Genomic DNA, 18,874 nt, shown 5'->3' on the forward strand with positions numbered 1-18,874 from the left:
CTGATTTGTGTGTTCCATGATTTAGCACCTGTGGATGTGATCATACATGTTATTAGATCGGCACAATTAATATTCAATGGTTTACAAATCTATGTAATATTTCAGGACTTCATGCGGTATAAAGTAAACTCGAACAGATACTATGGGGCATATCAGCAAGCTAGCGATACAAAATTATCGCCGTTTTAGCGTCCGTTTTCGGACGAAAAGCGGCGATAATTTTATCGCTTAATCAGCAAGGTCACGCTGACGCGTGCTTCCTTGCTTTAGCTCCCTTTCCCATAACGCCCACCTTTGCATCTCTAATGAGATGTAAAGTGGGCGTTCCGTCCCAAAATAACTGGAGAAATTTCGCTAACCAACATTTCTCCAATTATCAAGGGAATCGCTAACAGGCATAGCGATAAGAAAAGTAGCGCTAACCACAGTTAACGCTACTTTCCTTACGCCTGCTTTCACCCTGACTTAGCCATTATATCCAATGTAAGGAGGATATGATGGCTAAGTATGCCCTGCCTTATCAGCAAGCTAACGCCAAAATGTGCGAGATTATCGCTGGATTTCCAGCGATAATCTCACTTTTGGCTGTTAGCGCGAGGAATTTTATCGCTTTTGAGATAAGCGTTGCTGATAGCACGCTATCTAAGCGATAAAATTCCACGATAGCCGGTGATAATTATCCTAGCGCTAAGTGCACTTCGCGATAACTATCGCCGGCCTTTGCTGATATGCCCCCAAATTTGGAGGTTGTTGGTTCGGTACTCGTTAGGATATCATGACATAATAATATCCTTTCAAACATTAATCAGAAAAGCGCAGCTTGTGGACACCCACTGCCTTCAATTTTTCCACACCCCTGTGGGTGACCAGCAAGGATGGAGTGAATCTTTAGTATCCCTTTACAATATATGCTAAACAGTTGTATGTCTGATTATCAAGAGTAAAAATATAATCCTACAAAAATACTGTAGCCAAAATATTGACTACTACAATATCGTGAAGGACAGTCTATATAAGTAAGTATAGATTTTGTATTTTTAACTCCACATCCAGGTAATACGAATATATACATATACCCATCCCTCGCTCTACTTGCCAGCTGCTGCCCTGACAGCACCAGTGCATGCTGGACAGATTGCAAATCACTGTCTATAATCTTACCAGCCATTCTCCTTGAAATACATTATGTGCACTCCCACCAGCCGCGTTCGGTAGTAGGAGTAACTGCAGGGCGGTGACGTGGGGATGGGCAGGGGCAGGGTGGGGGGTAGTAAACTATGGATTACGGAGGTTTACAGGTAAGTTAACATATAAATTAATAAAATCCCCAAATGCGATGCAGTGCACGCAATGAAATTCGTTTTATTAATTTATATGTTAATTTACCTGTAAACCTCCGTAATCCATAGTTTACTACCCCCCACCCTGCCCCTCCCCCTCCCCACGTCACCGCCCTGCAGTTACTCCTACTACCGACCGCGGCTGACTCCCACAGAAATGAAAAGATTTTGGGGCAGATTATCAAGCACGGCGTTAAAATTATCGCCGCTTTAGCGGCAGAAAACTGCCGCCAAAGCGGCGATAATGGGCTTGATAATATGCCGCAGAGAATTCCAATAGAAGCCCATGTTGACACCAGGACATGGGCTTCTATGGGAATTCTCAAGGGCAATAAAGCGGCGATAATATTAACGCCGTTTCTTGATAATATGACCCTTTATTTGGTTAACATGTGGAATTAGCTCAATAAAATCTTTGATTTGTTGTGGGAGAGAACGCAATTCGTCTCTACAAGGATCACTGTAAAATATCTATCTATCTATCTATCTATCTATCTATCTATCTATCTATCTATCTATCTATCTATCTATCTATCTATCTATGAAAAATAAAGGTAAAGACATGGAGTTAAGAATAATAGATCTATACATACCTCTATATTCTTATTATATTGTTATTGTGGTGGCCCATAAGCTAGCTACATGTTTGCAGGACGATATTTTAAAGATAGTGTTCTGCTACAAAAACCTGCTAAGAGTTTGGTGTACATTCGATAAAACAAGCCAAAATGCCTTTAAAAATAGCCTTTGAGATTCAATTTTCTAAGTTACCTTAACTGGGGACTCACAGCACCCAAATCTCTACTGGTCTAATAAGAGCTATCATCACCTCCACAGAATCTGTTTTTAACCAGAAAGCACATTTTGAGAAATTTCCACATTGGATGACTGTCAGATTATCATGACCAATCACAGATGTATATTAGTGTCCATTTAGATGTAGAATGCATTTTTGTGCCTTTATGTAACCCTCTTCTTTTCCTTTTCTCTCTTCCCATTGGTCTTTCATTCCTGATCATTCTTCTGTGTTGGTACTAAAGGCCTCTATTAGGCCCTCAATCGAATGGATGAAGCCAGAAACACTGCAGATGCCACCTATAACAAAGATGGAGACATCAAAAAAGACATGATGCCACATGAGCTTCCGCCACATAAGTTTGAGGTGGAAAAGGCTGGGGAGCAAGAAACAGAGGCCAGCTCCTGTGAGGCTGCCAGTGAGGCCCATAAGAAGAGCAAAATGAGGGACATAAATGGCCATCAATAAGGTAACAACCACCAGGGCACATCTGAGGCCTAGTCCCCAGGATTTCAACCTTCCATCACCACCGTAGCAGTTCGGAAAGATTGCTCTTCCTCCTTCCTGGAAGAGGGACCGCTCCAATACTTCCACAGCTGCGAAGAATGGCAAAGGGTAGGAGAGTAGGGCTTTGGCAACCAGGAAAAGGTTCACCACAGCCCTTATGGTGGAGGGCAAGTTGTCTGTGATGACCTCCTTTGTTTCATCTGCCCAGGTCAAGTAGGCGACTAGTGCGAAGAGACCCTTGAGGATACAGGCTGCAATGTGGGTCCAGTTCATCATGCATGTGAACTCCTTTGGCTGGCTCATGTTACCCTCAAGGGATGGCAGAAAAATTTGGGACGTGTAGCTGAAAACGATGATGCCAATGGAAATAGGAAACTTCTTGACATCGATGTAGAACTTGACCTTATCCCAGGCCCAGTCGCGTGCCCTGGAGAGGCAGTAAGCAATCACCAAGATGTTGATGACAAAGTGGGCCAGGGTGCAGAGCAAGCTGAACTTAGAAACTGCCTTGAGGTTCTTCAGGAAGGCGCATGGCAGAAGGGCTGCCGTAGCGATGATGGACCAAGACTTCTGTGAGATGGGCAGGTTCGGGAAGCTATTGTACATCAGGTTACCACTGACTACCACATACAGGATGCACGTCATTACAAGTTCAATTATCTGGGCCACATTTACAATCCTACCCCCAAGTTTCGGGAACCTGGGGGCACAGCAGGCATTGGCAATATCCACATAGGAGTCCCTGACTCGCACTGTTTCCCCATCTTCATTTTCTTCATAGAGGCAGTTAATCAGAATTTTTCCGGTGTAACAGCAAACCACTGCAGCAAATATAATTAAGAACAGTCCTAGATATCCCCCATGGAGGATGGCATAGGGGAGCCCGAGGACAAACATTCCCTAGAAAAAAGCAGAGCAGACATGGGGTTAGGTGCAAATAAACAGTAATAGATCAGTTATATGTATACAATGTATGTCTGCATGTATTGGATTTATAAACAGAAAGCATAGGCACAAAGCAACATACCACAGTACAAGATAAAGTTTTAGAATACAGGAATAGCGTGGCAACTAGGGATGGAGTAAGGAAGAAGAGGTAGAGGGTATAGCTAGGTCTAGAGTGGAATAGATGGGTTTTGATGAAGGAAGTATAGCAGGAGTGTGGACTGAAGGGAAGTGGTGCGTTTCATGGAGATTAGCCATGATGGGCTATGAGGTACAAGGTGTTGCTTGAAGAGATAATTTAGTATTTGAATATTATAGATTTATACTTTTTTATTCAATTAAAATGATCTGCATATTGGGATCAAAGCTCACTAATTCAGCATATTAGCCCAGTATGCAAATCAAGAGGTCATTCTTTACAGCTTTCTAACTCTCAAGCCACATTTTAATAGCTACTTAAGGCAAATAACTGGGAAAATACTACCAGGATATAGAACCCTGAAATACTTTCCATGTTGCTGGGACAAGCCCACCATTTGGACATATCTACATCTTAAACCCTACCACTGCATTTTCCTCACCATCTTTATTTCTTGCCAACTGGAAATGTCGCTTGTATTCCTGCCAGAGACATTTTAAGGCATTAGCAAAGTTGACAATTTCCCAGGGCCACCATCTTTCAATAGGGTCCCTAGGTAAGGGATTTTACTCTCGATATTAAACCTATTTCTCGACCTCTTCTGTCTGCCTACCTCTACCTCAGAGGTTGGCTCTCTCTACCGGGTGACATTTTAAGGATTTTGTGACTCTAGCAAAAACATATTTTAACTGCTTTTCTTTGACCTGGTTTCTGAAAAAATGAAGTTCTGCAGTTCAATAATGTGTGATATCTCATAGGCTTGAAAGAGCAGAAAATGGATAATGAAGTTCAAAGTTATTCCAAAAAAGGGGCCCCAAAATGTGTCTTGTCTGGGGTCCCAAAATCCTTAATATGATACTGATTTCCCCAGATTGTCAGTTACAGGTTATGTTAAGAGCATAGTCACTTTTGGACACTCCCTATTCCTAATATTAGTTTTGTGACCAATATAGTATTCAAATAATAGAATGGCCATTAATGAACCCAGATATACACTCTCTGTAAAATCACACATAATTACAATTACATTGGCCACTTCATATGCCATTCAATGGTTTTAAGAAAATGTTTCTTTTAACATTTTAGATTTTAAATCCCTGTAGAAGCATCATATGAAGGTGATTATAATAATACTGTTCATTACTACCCTACGTATTTACTAATATTGTGTAATTGTATTGTTCTTCTGTGTATATATATTTGTATGCAGTGTTGTTGTAGTATTATATTGTGGTGTTTTGTGATAATGTGTTATTTCTGTGCTGCTTTGATGATATATGATATTGTACTTTGATGTTCTATTTAGTTGTGTGTATGTGTTTGCATTTTGTGACACAGAGATTGCTGTTGTTCAGTTGTGCTCTTTGCATGTCTTAGTGTACTGCTATTGCATGGTTATACTGTATGTAAGATGTGAGGTTTGTCTTGTGTTTTTGTATGTGCTGTGCTGTTAATGTGAAATTGTCTTTTGTTAGTGTTTTGTTGCTGTTTGGGCTTGTTTTAATTCCTAGGTGTTTTGTCTGTTTATCTATCAATATACTATAGGTAGATAGGTAGTTATAGTAAGAACCTTGTTTCTATACGAAAAGCGTTTTGTCTTTTGCCAATATCTTTGGCGTCGTTTGATGAATCTTTGCAAAATTTCCAAAACTAATGGGGCGGTCAGCTGCTGTATTGAAAGTTTCGGGGTGATTCATCAAGCAGGGGCCGAGAAAAAGGGGGGGGTCCCAAATCACGTTTTCTCCATGTTCATTTTCGTAGGAAACTGTTGACGCTGCTACAGCCCGAACTGCTGAATGAAAAAACACCAAATTTGGCAAAAACACAGCTCTTGGTCCAGAGTGCACTCTTTCTGTTAAATGGTGTAAATCCATTCAGTAGTTCCTGTGAAATTTAAAGATTTCTCAGAAATACATCTGTGGCCATGGCGGATCTACAAACCCTCCCGATCTCGTGCCTGAAATCTGATTGGGTGCCAACACTTCAAACCAGGAAGTATTGACAGCCATCTTGTGAGCCGGTTGAACCAAGTCACAAGAAAAAAGGTGAAACAACAAGAAAAGGGGGCAGGGTAGAAACTCCTTGACCCCATAGGCCTGTTCAGAGTTTCCCACAGGGACCCCAAGGGACAAAAAAAGCATTTTTTTAAATGTTGTCGAGATTTGTAGTGGAACAGTGAATCCGACAGAAAATGTTAAAAAAACAAAGCACAGGCTGCTGCGCTTCATTTCCTTTAGTCCCCAGAGTGGGCCAGGTCCCAGGGGCAATAATAAAAAGAGATGCAAGGGCCTGCGTGGCCCCCTACAGCCCCGGGAACTGCCACCTCCCTGGGGCTTATTCTTTAAAGTGCAAGGGGCCACATGCACCCCCCCCGCAGCACCGGAGACCACCACCTCCCTGGGGCTAAGTATTTGAAATTTCAGGGGGGCCTTGCGGTCCCCCCAGCAGCGCTGGGGACCTCCCTGGGGCTATGTTAAAAATAATGCATGGGGGGACTCCTGCCCCCATGCAGCCCCGGGGACCGCCACCTCCCCGGGGCTAGTTTTACAATAAGGTGTGGGGGGTTCCAGCCCCCCTATGCAGCCCCGGGACCACCACCTCCCTGGGGCTATGTTAAAAATAATGCATGGGGGGACTCCTGCCCCCATGCAGCCCCGGGGACCGCCACCTCCCCGGGGCTAGTTTTACAATAAGGTGTGGGGGGTTCCAGCCCCCCTATGCAGCCCCGGGACCACCACCTCCCTGGGGCTATGTTAAAGATGGGAGGGGGCTGTGCAGCCCCCCTCGTAAAGCTGTAAATGGCCCTGTGGACTGCCACCCCTCCAGTGTTGGCTCCAGAAATGCCCCAGAGTGCCCACCCCCAGGACCTTGCAGTTTGCTATGGGATGACAGGAGCAGTGCTCACACCATCCCATAGCAAACAAGTCTGGTAGCTTTGACCAAGCGAGAGCACTTTGCTCTCGCTTGGTCGAAGCGAGAACACTTTGCTTTTTACCCCCAGGGAGCTGCATCTTAGCAACCACTCTGCAAGGGTGACTGCTAGTTAAAAAATAATTGAAATTTACTAAAAAAACAAAGGTTACAGGGACGTTATAGTTAGGGTCAGATTTTACTCATGCAAAACCAGAGAAATTAAGCCATGATAGTTAGCTGAGTTAACAATGCACTGCTTATGACCTCACATATTACATCGCTCATGACATGGTTAGTGACATCACTCATGATATCTCAAATTTCATCTTTCATGTCATCAGTGATGACAGCAGCCACAGCATCTCTGCTGCACCATTTATACACCCACTGCCACTTCCATTCAACCATTTACAAACCCATTCACAGACCCATACCAGTACTTACATACCCACTGTCTGATTCATAGATCTACACACACATCCACTTGCTCATCCATACTGCCACCCATACACCTGCTCACTCACTAATACAGCCATTGACATATCCACTTGTAAACCCATACAGGGACTCACACACTGAGTGAGTCACCCATGGAACTACTCACACACATACACACTCACCCATACAGTCAATCACACAGATAAGTACTCACCCAAATAGTCACATACACACCAACTTGCTTACTCACACAAATAGTAACACATACTCACTCACCTATACAGTCACTGACAAAAGCATTCACTCATCCATATATCCACTCTCATATTCACTAAATCATGCATATAGTCACTCTTATACCCATCACTCACCGATACTGCCTTTCCAATACCCAGTTACTCACCAAGATTGACACATGCACTCAATCACCGACACAGCCATACAGACACTCACTCACCCATACAACTTCTCCACCATGCACTTAGTACCCCATACAGCCACTGACTCACCCACTCACTCATCCATACAGGCAGTCACACACCTCCTTGTCCACTTACACAGACACCCAGGCAACCATAGAGGTAGTCAGACAACCAATCTATCACCCATATAGCCATTCACATACCCACTAACACACTCATACATCCACTTAGACATAAACTGACACACAGATACACACATTCACACAACCAGTCATTCATCCATAAATCCACTGAGACACCTTATCTCTCACTTATACAGTCAGTCACTCACCCACTGAGTCATCCATACAGTCACTCATACACCCACTAATTCACCAATACACCATGGTATATATATTTATCTGCTTCCATGCTTATGACGAGCCCAACTCGTCATGAGGCACAGTGGAGCTGTGCTCATGACGAGCTGGGCTCGTCATAACGGTCGTGGCACACCCACGTGCAATTGATTCCCTTCCTGTGCGGGAGAATCAATCAGTGGGTGGAGTCGTGACGAGCCCACACATCTAATCGTGAGATCTGATTGGCTGTCAGTACTTCATCCAAGAAGTGTTGGCAGCCATCTTGTGACCAATATACATGATAGCACCTCATTAAAAAGCATTGCAGTTAATAGAAGGTTTTAAGACTTTAGTTACATTATAAATCATTTGTTGATGGTACCATACTCATTTTAGGAATTGTGGTGTGTTCTAAGGCGATTTTACCATGTGAAAAATCCTTCTGCTGTGATAGCATGAATCATGTTTGAGAGAAAACTATTTTCTCATCCTTTTCCCACAGAGGTTTGGAAGGTGATTTATAAGCTAAACTGAGAGCATATTTTCTGTAAATTCACATTATCTTTCTCAGTCATGTGAGAATGAAGTCTGACATTCTCAGTAAAACATGTACATCCAACAAGGGCAGAGACTGACAGTTGATTCCTTTGTGTTCTACTGCAGCTTCCCAGAGTATTCTAAAGAACAACTAGAGCGCTAACAGTCCTACTTATGACAAACGTATTGCACACCTGAAGCCATCTTGATTGGAATAAAGTTGTAACTCTTAAAACATTTAATTTAAAAAGGAACAAAATGAGGTTCATTTTGCCATAGAAAGTATGATTAGTGCTGCAGAAAGAAAAATTAGGGCACATTTTGAGTGACTTCTCAAATCCTCTTCCATTTCATTAAAAAATTCTGACATGCAGACTGAAACATGCACTTTCAACACCAGCAGCAGACTTCCCTGGTGAGCAGTAGCTTTACTACAGTGATCTAAAAGCAACTAGAGTGCTAACATTCTGAATTTATGGCAAATGTGTGACACATCTGAATGCCTTCTTGATGGAATCAAAGTAAAAAACTGAAAGTATTTCCTACTGAGGAGACTGTAGTAAATGAGGAAATTAGGAAACTTCATAACAAATAAGTCTCCCAAAATGGCCACCAGAGACAAAAGAGCCCAAATGTAGCCCAAATATCACCCAGATGTAGCCCAAGTATAGCCCAATGACAGAATGTCCCAGAGTGTTCTAACGAACAACCAGAGCACTAACAGTCTTACTTATGACAAAAGTATGGCACACCTGAAGCCACCTTGATTGGAATAAAGTGGTAACACTTAAAACATTTAATTTACAAAGGAACAAAATGAGGGGGTTCATTTTGCAATAGAAATTATGATTAGTGATGCAGAAAGAAAAATTAGGGCACATTTTGACTTCTCAAATCCTCTTCTATTTCATAAAACAATTCTGACATGCAGACTGAAACATGCACTTTCAATACCAGCAGCAGACTTCCCACGTGAGCAGTAGCTTTACTACAGTGATCTAATGAGTAACTAGAGTGCTAACATTCAGAATTTATGGCAAATGTGTGAGACATCTGAATGCCTTCTTGATGGAACCAAAGTAAAAAACTGAAAGTATTTCCTACTGAGGAGACTGCAGTAAATGAGGAAATTAGGAAACTTCATAACAAATATATCTCCCAAGATGGCCACCAGAGACAAAAGAGCCCAAATGTAGCCCAAATATCACCCAGATGTAGCCCAAGTATAGCCCAATGACAGAATGTCACAGAGTGTTCTAATGAACAACTAGAGCGCTAACAGTCTTACTTATGACAAAAGTATGGCACACCTGAAGCCATCTTGATTGGAATAAAGTGGTAACACTTAAAACATTTAATTTACAAAGGAACAAAATGAGGGGGTTCATTTTGCCATAGAAATTATGATTAGTGCTGCAGAAAGAAAAATTAGGGCACACTTTGACTTCTCAAATCCTCTTCTATTTCATAAAAAAAAAATCTGACCTGCAGACTGAAACAGGCATTTTGAATACCAGCAGCAGACTTCCCTGGTGAGCAGTAGCTTTACTACAGTGATCTAATGAGCAGCTAGAGTGCTAACATTCTGAATTTATGGCAAATGTGTGACACATCTAAATGCCTTCTTGATGGAACCAAAATAAAAAACTGAAAGTATTTCCTACTGAGGAGACTGCAGTATATGAGGAAATTAGGAAACTTTATAACAAATACATCTCAGAAGATGGCCACCAGAGACAAAAGAGCCCAAATGTAGCCCAAATGTTACCCAGATGTAGCCCAAGTATAGCCCAATGACAGAATGTCCCTTTTAATTTATTTTTTTATTTTATTTTATTCAATTCAGTGAGGCCAAAAAACTAAACAAAATTCATAATATACAGAGAACAGCCTTGAGTCAGGGGCATATACAAACATACAGTCATATACAACAGACGTTAAACTGAAACTGATCATCAAAATAAATTCCTATACCCAATTATCGATCGGCTCCCATATTGCTACCCCCAATTTCTTTCTTGCCCTGCCTTTTAATTTATATAAGGCCATTTCCAAATTATACAATGAGATAAGCTTAGACCTCCAGTTATCAAATGACGGGGGTTCAGGATCTAGCCACTGAGATGTTATACATAACCTCAAAACTGACATACATATAAACTTTAAACCTCTGTGCGAACCCGTCTTCCTCCCTGAATCCGTGCCATGTTCTATCCCAAACAAAACCAAATGTGCGGTCAAGGAGATCGGGATACCCAGAGATCCTAAAATAAAACATTCAATGTCCAATAAAAGTTGGGAGAGCGAGGGGCAAGAAAAAAACATATGTATTGAATCCGCCCCATGTAGCCCACATCTAGCACAACTCGTCCCCCTCCCGGCCTTCCACTTTGTAATCTTTGCTGGCGTATAATACAAATTGCACATAGCCATATACGCTTGACTTCTTAAACTGCCAGAAAGCAAAATGGCATAAGCAGTCCTCCAAACCAGCTGGATATCAATATTGGTCAATGATAATTTCCCCTCCCACATTACCTCGAGTTTACGGATGTCATCAGGCTCCTTCACAATAAATTCTTTATATAATTGACCAATTTTAGATTTGCGTTTTATCAACTCCAAAATCCGGATCTGAGACACTTGACAATTCCCCCTCGCAATTTCGGCCTGAAGGAAACTTCTAAGTTGCAGATATTTAAAAAAATCCGCCCTGCCAACCCCAAATTTCTCTTGTAGCATTAAAAAAGAGAGAATATTACCAGTCTCTAATAGATCCCCTGTTACTCTTATACCTTGCTGTGACCACCTCCTCATAACTGAATCATGACATACAGTGGAAGGCAAGATATACGAATCAAAAGGTGTACACCACATGATAGTCGGAATATCTAATTGTTTCCTGAGCCTCCTCCATACTGCATACGCTGCCTGTATAATCTTAAATCTAGTCTTTTTATAGTAGCTTGGCTCCAGCACTTTTACCAACAATCCTCGGGCCGATTCACCAAGACACCATTCATAAATTGAAGGGGAAAAGGCAGCCTCCTGTACCTCAATACTCCCACATACCAAGACCCCCATGAATTGGAGCAGCGAAATAGTATAATAAGCGTAAAAGTTAGGAATAGCCAGACCTCCCCGCTCTACCGGCAAATATAACCATTTCATCGCCCTTCTAGAGCGCCGATACCCCCAGAGGAACCGTGAGCACATTCGCTCCACTCTCTTAAAAAAGGTATTAGGGAACATAATTGGAATTGCCCGAAACAAATATAAAAATTTCGGAAAAATTGACATTTTTAGTACATTCCCCCTTCCATATATAGATAGATGGAGCCTATTTAAGCGCTCCAGGGTGTTACTTACTGATATGATCAGTGGCTCAGCATTAATCTTTGGTATCTCTTGAATTTTAACAGAGATAAGCACCCCTAAGTACATTGCCTCCTTGGATACATCCATTCCTAGTGGTAAACCAACCTCCGTGTGTAACACCTGTGTCTTGTCCAGATTCAATTTATAACCTGATACTACACCAAAGTTGCTTGTAGCAACCACAATTCTTTCCATGGCCTAGCACATATCCGCAGACAACACCGCCAGATCATCCGCATATGCCAAGACTTTCACTGAGTACATATGCGCTTTAACCGGACAAATTTCATAATCAGCCTCCAACCTATTGATAAGAGGGTCTATATACAAAGCAAACAGAAGTGGGGAGCAGGGGCACCCCTGCCTCGTGCCCCTGCTAACCATAAACCTCTGAGACTCTTCTCCCCCTAATCGTACTATTGCAATCGGCATACAATACATAGATCGTATTGCTCTTATAAAGTTCTCAGGAAAGGACTTCCACCTCATCACTGCCCACAAAAACTCCCAGGAGACCCTGTCGAATGCCTTTTCGGCATCCAACAGGGCCACCCCAGCGGGAACCCCCGTTGCCTGTGCCCAATCGAAACCAGAAATAAGCCGCCTAACGTGGTCCGTAGTGCCTCTCCCGGCTATAAATCCGTGTTGACGTAGTGAGACTAAGGGAGTGATAACTGCCCCCAATCTCTTTGCTAAGCATTTAGAGTATATTTTGTTGTCGGCATTTATAAGGGAGATTGGACGGTATGATGCATGCTCACAGGGATCCTTTCCCTTCTTCTTAAAGATTATTATTACTGTTTCCGACCAGGAGGCTGGGGGATACCCCCTAAATGCAGCCTCAACAACCGAAGTCAATAGCCCAGCTAAGCTCTTCCTGAACTTGGTATAGAACTCCAACGGAATTGAATCAGACCCCATCGCCTTCCCTGAGGCTAATGAGAGCATAGCCGTCTCAATCTCATCCCAAGAAATCCCTTCTACCAATTCCTCTTTATCTCCCTGTTCTAACCCGAGGGGGCTCATTTCCTCTAAAATATTGCTGTATTCCTCTAACCGGTTCTGCTGTATATAGTTTTTCATAATACTTTTTAAAAGAATCATGAATCAAGGAGGGAGTCTCTAATACATTCCCATCTCTATCCTTAATCTTTAAGATCCTAGAATAAACCTCCTTTTGACGAAGCCTTTTAGCCAAGACACTCCCAACCTTTTCCCCATATTCATAAAACTCCCTTCTGTGAACTTGGTATTTAGCGGCTGCGTCATCGGCATACCCTTGATATATAATTGAGCGAAACGCGGCTACTTCTGCTTGAGCCTCACTCACCCTCCCAGCTGATTTTATCTCAGAAACTAGGTTATGCTCCAGCAAAGAGAGGGCCGCCAAATCATTTAAAGATTTCAAACGGTCCTTTTTCCGCTTCCTTGCTGCAAACCTTATTGTCTCACCTCTTATACCCGCTTTAAAAGCGTCCCACACAATCTCCGTCCTAGCAGATCCCATATTCACCTGAATAAAGTCAGGGATCCATTTTTCCATCCAACTACAATAATCATGATTCATCAATAATTTCCTATCAAAAGTCCATTTCCTCCCTTTGGCCTTTAACCCACCGCATTCAAACTCTAATACTACTGGGCTATGATCTGAAATTATCTTGGGTTGTACGTTTATAAAGGCACTCGATAATATAACATCAGAGATCAAGAATAAATCAAGTCTTGCCATCTTCTTGTGTGGGGCAGAAAAATACGTGAACCCATCTTGCCCTGATTTTAGCTCCTCCCAGGCGTCATATAGACCTTGATCTTGAACCAATGCCTGCAGGCTCCTAAAAGCTCTAGGTTTCCTGCCCTTATAGACTTTAGCTGTCCTTATATTCAGTTGCAAATACATATGTATGTTTAGATCCCCACAGACCAACATAGGCTGAGGATAATTAGACAACTCTGTATTAATTACCTGAAAAAAATCTGGGTCATCCTCATTTGGTGCATATATTGAACACAATGTCATTACTTGCTGTGAAATTGCTACCTCCATTACAACCCACCTCCCAAATTTATCCACTTTATGTTTTTTGACCTCCAACAATCCCCTTTTAGCCAGAATTGCAACCCCCTTTTGATTAACTGCCTGCGATGTACATGCCAACAGTTCGAGCCCTAGAGAGCCGAGCCAGGCCCTATTCGACCATGCTATATGCGTTTCTTGTAAAAAAAGCAGGTCCCATGAACTTGCATACACAATCCTGGCTAATACTCGTCTTTTCTTAAAGTCATTTAGACCACAAATATTCAATGAGCAGCAGGTTAATTTCACCATTCAAAAAGAAAAGAAGAATTCTTACAGAAGAACAACACTCTAATAACAGATAGCTTGCTCTGCTTATATTTGATACAATCAACATTATTCAAGGACACTATACTATCTTTTTCCTTATACCTCACTGAATTGATTACAACCCACCCCCAGAACCCCCTTTCCCACCCCCCACCACCAACTTGACCCACCCCAACCCACCCTGATCCTCCCTCAGCGGGCATTGGGAAAAATCCCCTGTTGATGGTAAGCCCGTGCTTGGCCCCACCTCTTCCACTCCTCCCCCGTGCTCCAACAACCGAAAAGCAATAAGGCAAACTATAAAGAAGCATTTAACATAATTCGCCATATAACTATAGCTACATCGCTATAAGCATTATAACCAGTAAACCTCAATTTATCTAGCTTATACCTTGCTTATAGCTCCTACAACATGTCCTCTCCCCAATATCTCCAAAAAACTCTATTGTGCAAAAATATAATCAGATTGACTGGAGATATTCTTTTGCCTTGATTTCTGATGTAAAAAACTGACTGTGACCACCCTTAATAACTTTTAGTTTAGCTGGATTCTGTAAAAATGCCTGGGCCCCTTTTGCTTGAAAACCCGGAATAAGCTGTCTTAGCCTCCAGCGCCGCTCCACAGTATCCTGACAACAATCTGGCCGTACAAAAAACTCACACCCCCCGGCATTTCTTCTTTTATTCGGACGAGCCAGATCGTATAACTCCTCCCTTGCCCTGAAATTATTCAAAGATATCAAGATAGCCCTAGGAAATTCTACCTGGCCCTTCTTCTGGACGAATGGGAATCTATGCGCCCTTTGAACCTCTTTTTGCCACTCCCAATGCCCCAGCTCCGGGAAAGCCTCCGTTAGTAACCCCACCATAAACCTTAACGTGTCTGACCCCTCCTTTCCCTCTGGTATACCAAGCACCCTCAAATTATTACGCCTTGACCTATTTTCAAGGTCAGAGATCTTCCAGCGTGTGTCCTCGCGCTGCGCTTTAAGAGACTCCGTTAGTTCTTTCTGGGCACATAGTTCATCCTCCAGTGTAGAGATCCTTGCCTCTGCCTCGGACATCCTTGTGGACACATCTACACACGTCTTTGCAACTCGCCTGACAGCATTTTGCAACCTTTTACACGCATTCTGAGTACGTAGTAAACCAGTCTGAGTCTCTGCCCTATGAGTCATGATTAGATCATAAATGGTAGCTAAAGTAATTTCTCCGGGGGTTGAATCCTCCACCCTTTGTTGATCCAGTGGGGGTACAGCTGGATTGCCGGGTAAGCATGACAGAATAGAACTCGGGGAGCTCTGCTCATCCCACATAAATGATACCTCTGATACTCTCATGGCCCCTCCACTGGCTATCTCCTCACCCCTCCTCTGGGGTTCAGCCGGGTCCTCTCCGATCTCGTCTTCTCCCCCCACACTAGCCCCTTCCAACCACTCTTGAACCACGCTGTCCACAGAGGATCTGTCGGACAAAGAAAAAAAATCCTCCGTAGTAGATACTTTATCCGGCACCTCCACCAGACCTAAAGGCAGCTCAAGAGATTTAACTTTTAATGACTTCACTGCATTTACGCCCTCCACGGATGGTACTACTGGGATCTTCTCCTTCTGGCTATGCAGTTGCTGCGTCTGATGTTGCGCCTGATGCACTTCTGAACTCTGAATCTGTCCTAGCCCTTCTTGGACTACATCTCCCAGAATTCCTCTATCCGAAGAGCTTGGGGTCTGATTCAGGTTCAGATTCGATTTATCATGTGGATGCTGTTGAACTCCCTGCTGGCCCTCTTCAGTTAACTCAGGGTTTACTGGGTTGCCCACTTTCTGTTTAGCCTTAAACATTGCGGGGATATGTGAGGAAACACTTGGCTGAGACTCTGTCTGCGTCTCCCCTCCCGCCTCCTTCTGAGTATATGGCGCTTTCCCGGTCTTACCAGCCCCATTCGGTTTTGACGCTGTCTGTCGCGTTCTCACTGGTGTACCGGCAGTATTCCCAGCTCCTCTCTGACGACTCTTTCCGACCATAGCTCTGTCAAGCAGTCCGACAGCAGCGAGTAAGCACCAGCGCCAGCGCCAGTACCCGGTAAGCCCCGGCTCTGAACGAGCGACTGTTGACAATCTCCAGAGTATGCACGCTGACAAAGTTTTCGTGTCAAGCGGCTCCTTAACTCCTTAGCGGGAACTCCGTGAAAACGCCCAAGGATGAAGAGACGTGAGATGGGAGACGGGAGACAGGAGACGGGACTCCGCTTTGAGCCACACAGCCACGCAGAGGTAATTGCTGCCGGTTCACATTCACTCCGAGCAAATATCTGAGTCCAGCCTTTGAGATTAATATCTTGTATATCACGGCCACACACGGGAGACAGGGTACGGGAGAGTGCCAGAGGTGGGAAGCACTCGCCTAACCGGCCAGAGCTGCGGCCGCCATCTTGCCCCGGTGTCTAATCCTCTTCTATTTCATAAAAAAACTTCTGATATGCAGACTGAAACATGCACTTTTAATACCAGCAGCAGACTTCCGTGGTGAGCAGTAGCTTTACTACAGTGATCTAATGAGTAACTAGAGTGCTAACATTCAGAATTTATGGCAAATGTGTGACATATCTGAATACCTTCTTGATGGAATCAAAGTAAAAAACTGAAAGCATTTCCTACTGAGGAGACTGCAGTAAATGAGGAAATTAGGAAACTTCATAACAAATAAATCTCCCAAGATGGCCACCAGAGACAAAAGAGCCCACATGCAGCACAAATATCACCCAGATGTAGCCCACATGTAGCCCAATGACAGAAGTGTGCAAAACACTTATTTTTTGTGTATTTGCAGTTTTACATAGTGCAGACTTGTCAGGTATTGGAGTGCTTTACATGAGCATTGGTTACATCACACAAGATCAAATTCATTTTGGTTGTAGACATGGGGAGATTAAGTGATTTGACCAGATTCACAGAATGTTGAGCTGAAGCAGAAACTCCAACCTGGTTCCCCAGTTGCAAAGTCTGCAGCACTGGAAGTAACACCACATCCTTTCCCCTAGGTGCAACATTTAATCAAGTGGTCAACTGGATAAAAAAAAACATAAAGATTACAAATAATTTAAAAGTTCTTTGTCGCTATTTGAAAACTCAGTAAATATGTCCTTATTTTAGTTTTTTAGAGCACTAACCATAATTTTGATGCAAATAAGACCCTCTCATATATGTAATTTCTAAAGGAAATGCTCTAGGTATTACAGTTTTGATTACATCAAGATGACATCAGGCGTTCCACACTTTTGTAATAAATATAGAATGTTAGCAATCTAGTTGTTCATTGGGATACTGTTGAGTGGCAGAGGCCAGGGGCACGGACTCTGAAAATTGAAGGCAGGTAGGAGAGTGCATAGGCAACAATTTGACCACACTGGGCAGGCAGGAAGGGCAGTGGCAGCACAACAGACTATGGAGGGCAGTGGAAAGGGGGGCAGGGGCGACAAACTAACAATACAGGACTGGCAAGAGAGGCTGTGGCAATATAATAGACCATTGTGGGCAGAATGAAGAGGCAGTGGTAGTACAACCATACATGCCAACAGACCCGTTTCAGCCAGGAAACGTCCAATGTTTTTAAGCTCAAATGGGCTTTATTTGATCTGTCTCCTGTCTACAATCTCCTGTTTTTCAATGTAACTCAAAGGGGAAAATCAATACCCCAATTTTTTTTCAAAATCTCCCTCTTACCAAGTTCAAAATGTTCGCAAGTATGGTACATTGGATCATGGTAGGCAGGAGGAATTGGGGTAGGGACATGGACTCAGATAACAGAGGACAGGAGGGACATGGAGAGGTGCACCAAACTGACCCTACAGGGCAGGCATCAGGGTTTGCAGCAGCACAATACACCACACAGGGCATGCGGGACGGGAGTGCAGCACAACAATCCATAGAAAGCAATAGGGAGGGGACAGGACCATGCACATGGACAGAGAACATAGGGGAAGAGGCAATGGCAGCTAGCTGACCATAATGGACAGACAGGAGAGAAAGCTGCAGCATAACAGACCACAAAGGGCAGGAGGGATGTTTCAGGGGCATTACAATGGAACAGACAAGCCAGGAGGGAGTGAATAGGGGTCTGCACATGGAAACAGAGGGCTGGGGGCAAGGGGGCAGGGCAGGAGCAGCAAGATGACCATGGAGGACAGGCAGGATGGGCACTAGAATCAAGACACACCATGGAGAACAACAATGAGACTATGATGCATACACACAGACCATGGAGGGAAGGTGGGAGGGGGTCAGGGGCAGCTAGCTGACCACACAGGGAAGGTGGAAGGGGCCATGGCAGCACAGAAGACCATGCATGGCAAGCGGGAGGGTTAGTGGCAGCACAATGGCTATGATGGGCAAGAAGGAGGGTGCATGCGCAAAGGACCATGGAGGATAGAAGGGAGGGTCAGGACCTGGGTCAGGACCTGGGCAAAGAAAAGAGAGTTTAGGGGAAGGGGCCTCACAACAGACTGCGCGGGGCAGGCAGGAAGAGCAGTTGCAGCACAACAGACCAGGGAGGGCAGAAGGGTGTGGCAGTAAAATGGACCATGGAGGACAGGAGGAGGGGGATAGGGGCATGGCATGTGGACAGGCAGGGTGGAGGTGGCAGGGACAGGTTACAGTCATTTGACAATGCTAGGCAGGTGGGAGGGGAGTGGCAGCTCAACAGAATTCTCAGAGTCGAAAGGAGTGGCAGGTCCATGGACCATGGTGAGCAACAAGGATGGAGCAGGGGCATG

The 18,874-nt window shown here is 43.7% G+C and overlaps 1 protein-coding gene across 2 annotated transcripts in view; it reads right to left on the reverse strand.

Moving 5' to 3' along the window:
- Positions 1 to 1,452: 1,452 nt before the first annotated feature.
- SLC32A1 (solute carrier family 32 member 1) overlaps positions 1,453 to 18,874 on the reverse strand; it is an 88,943-nt gene continuing 71,521 nt past the window's right edge. For both annotated transcript variants that reach the window (XM_085619232.1, XM_085619233.1), the window contains exon 3: positions 1,453 to 3,543. In XM_085619232.1, the coding sequence (XP_085475358.1) occupies positions 2,356 to 3,543 (1,188 nt within the window). In that variant the 3' untranslated portion in view covers positions 1,453 to 2,355. The remainder of the gene's footprint in view (positions 3,544 to 18,874) is intronic.

The sequence above is a fragment of the Triturus cristatus genome, chromosome 7, assembly GCF_964204655.1.
Source record: "Triturus cristatus chromosome 7, aTriCri1.1, whole genome shotgun sequence".
In the NCBI taxonomy this organism is placed as follows: Eukaryota; Metazoa; Chordata; class Amphibia; order Caudata; family Salamandridae; genus Triturus; species Triturus cristatus.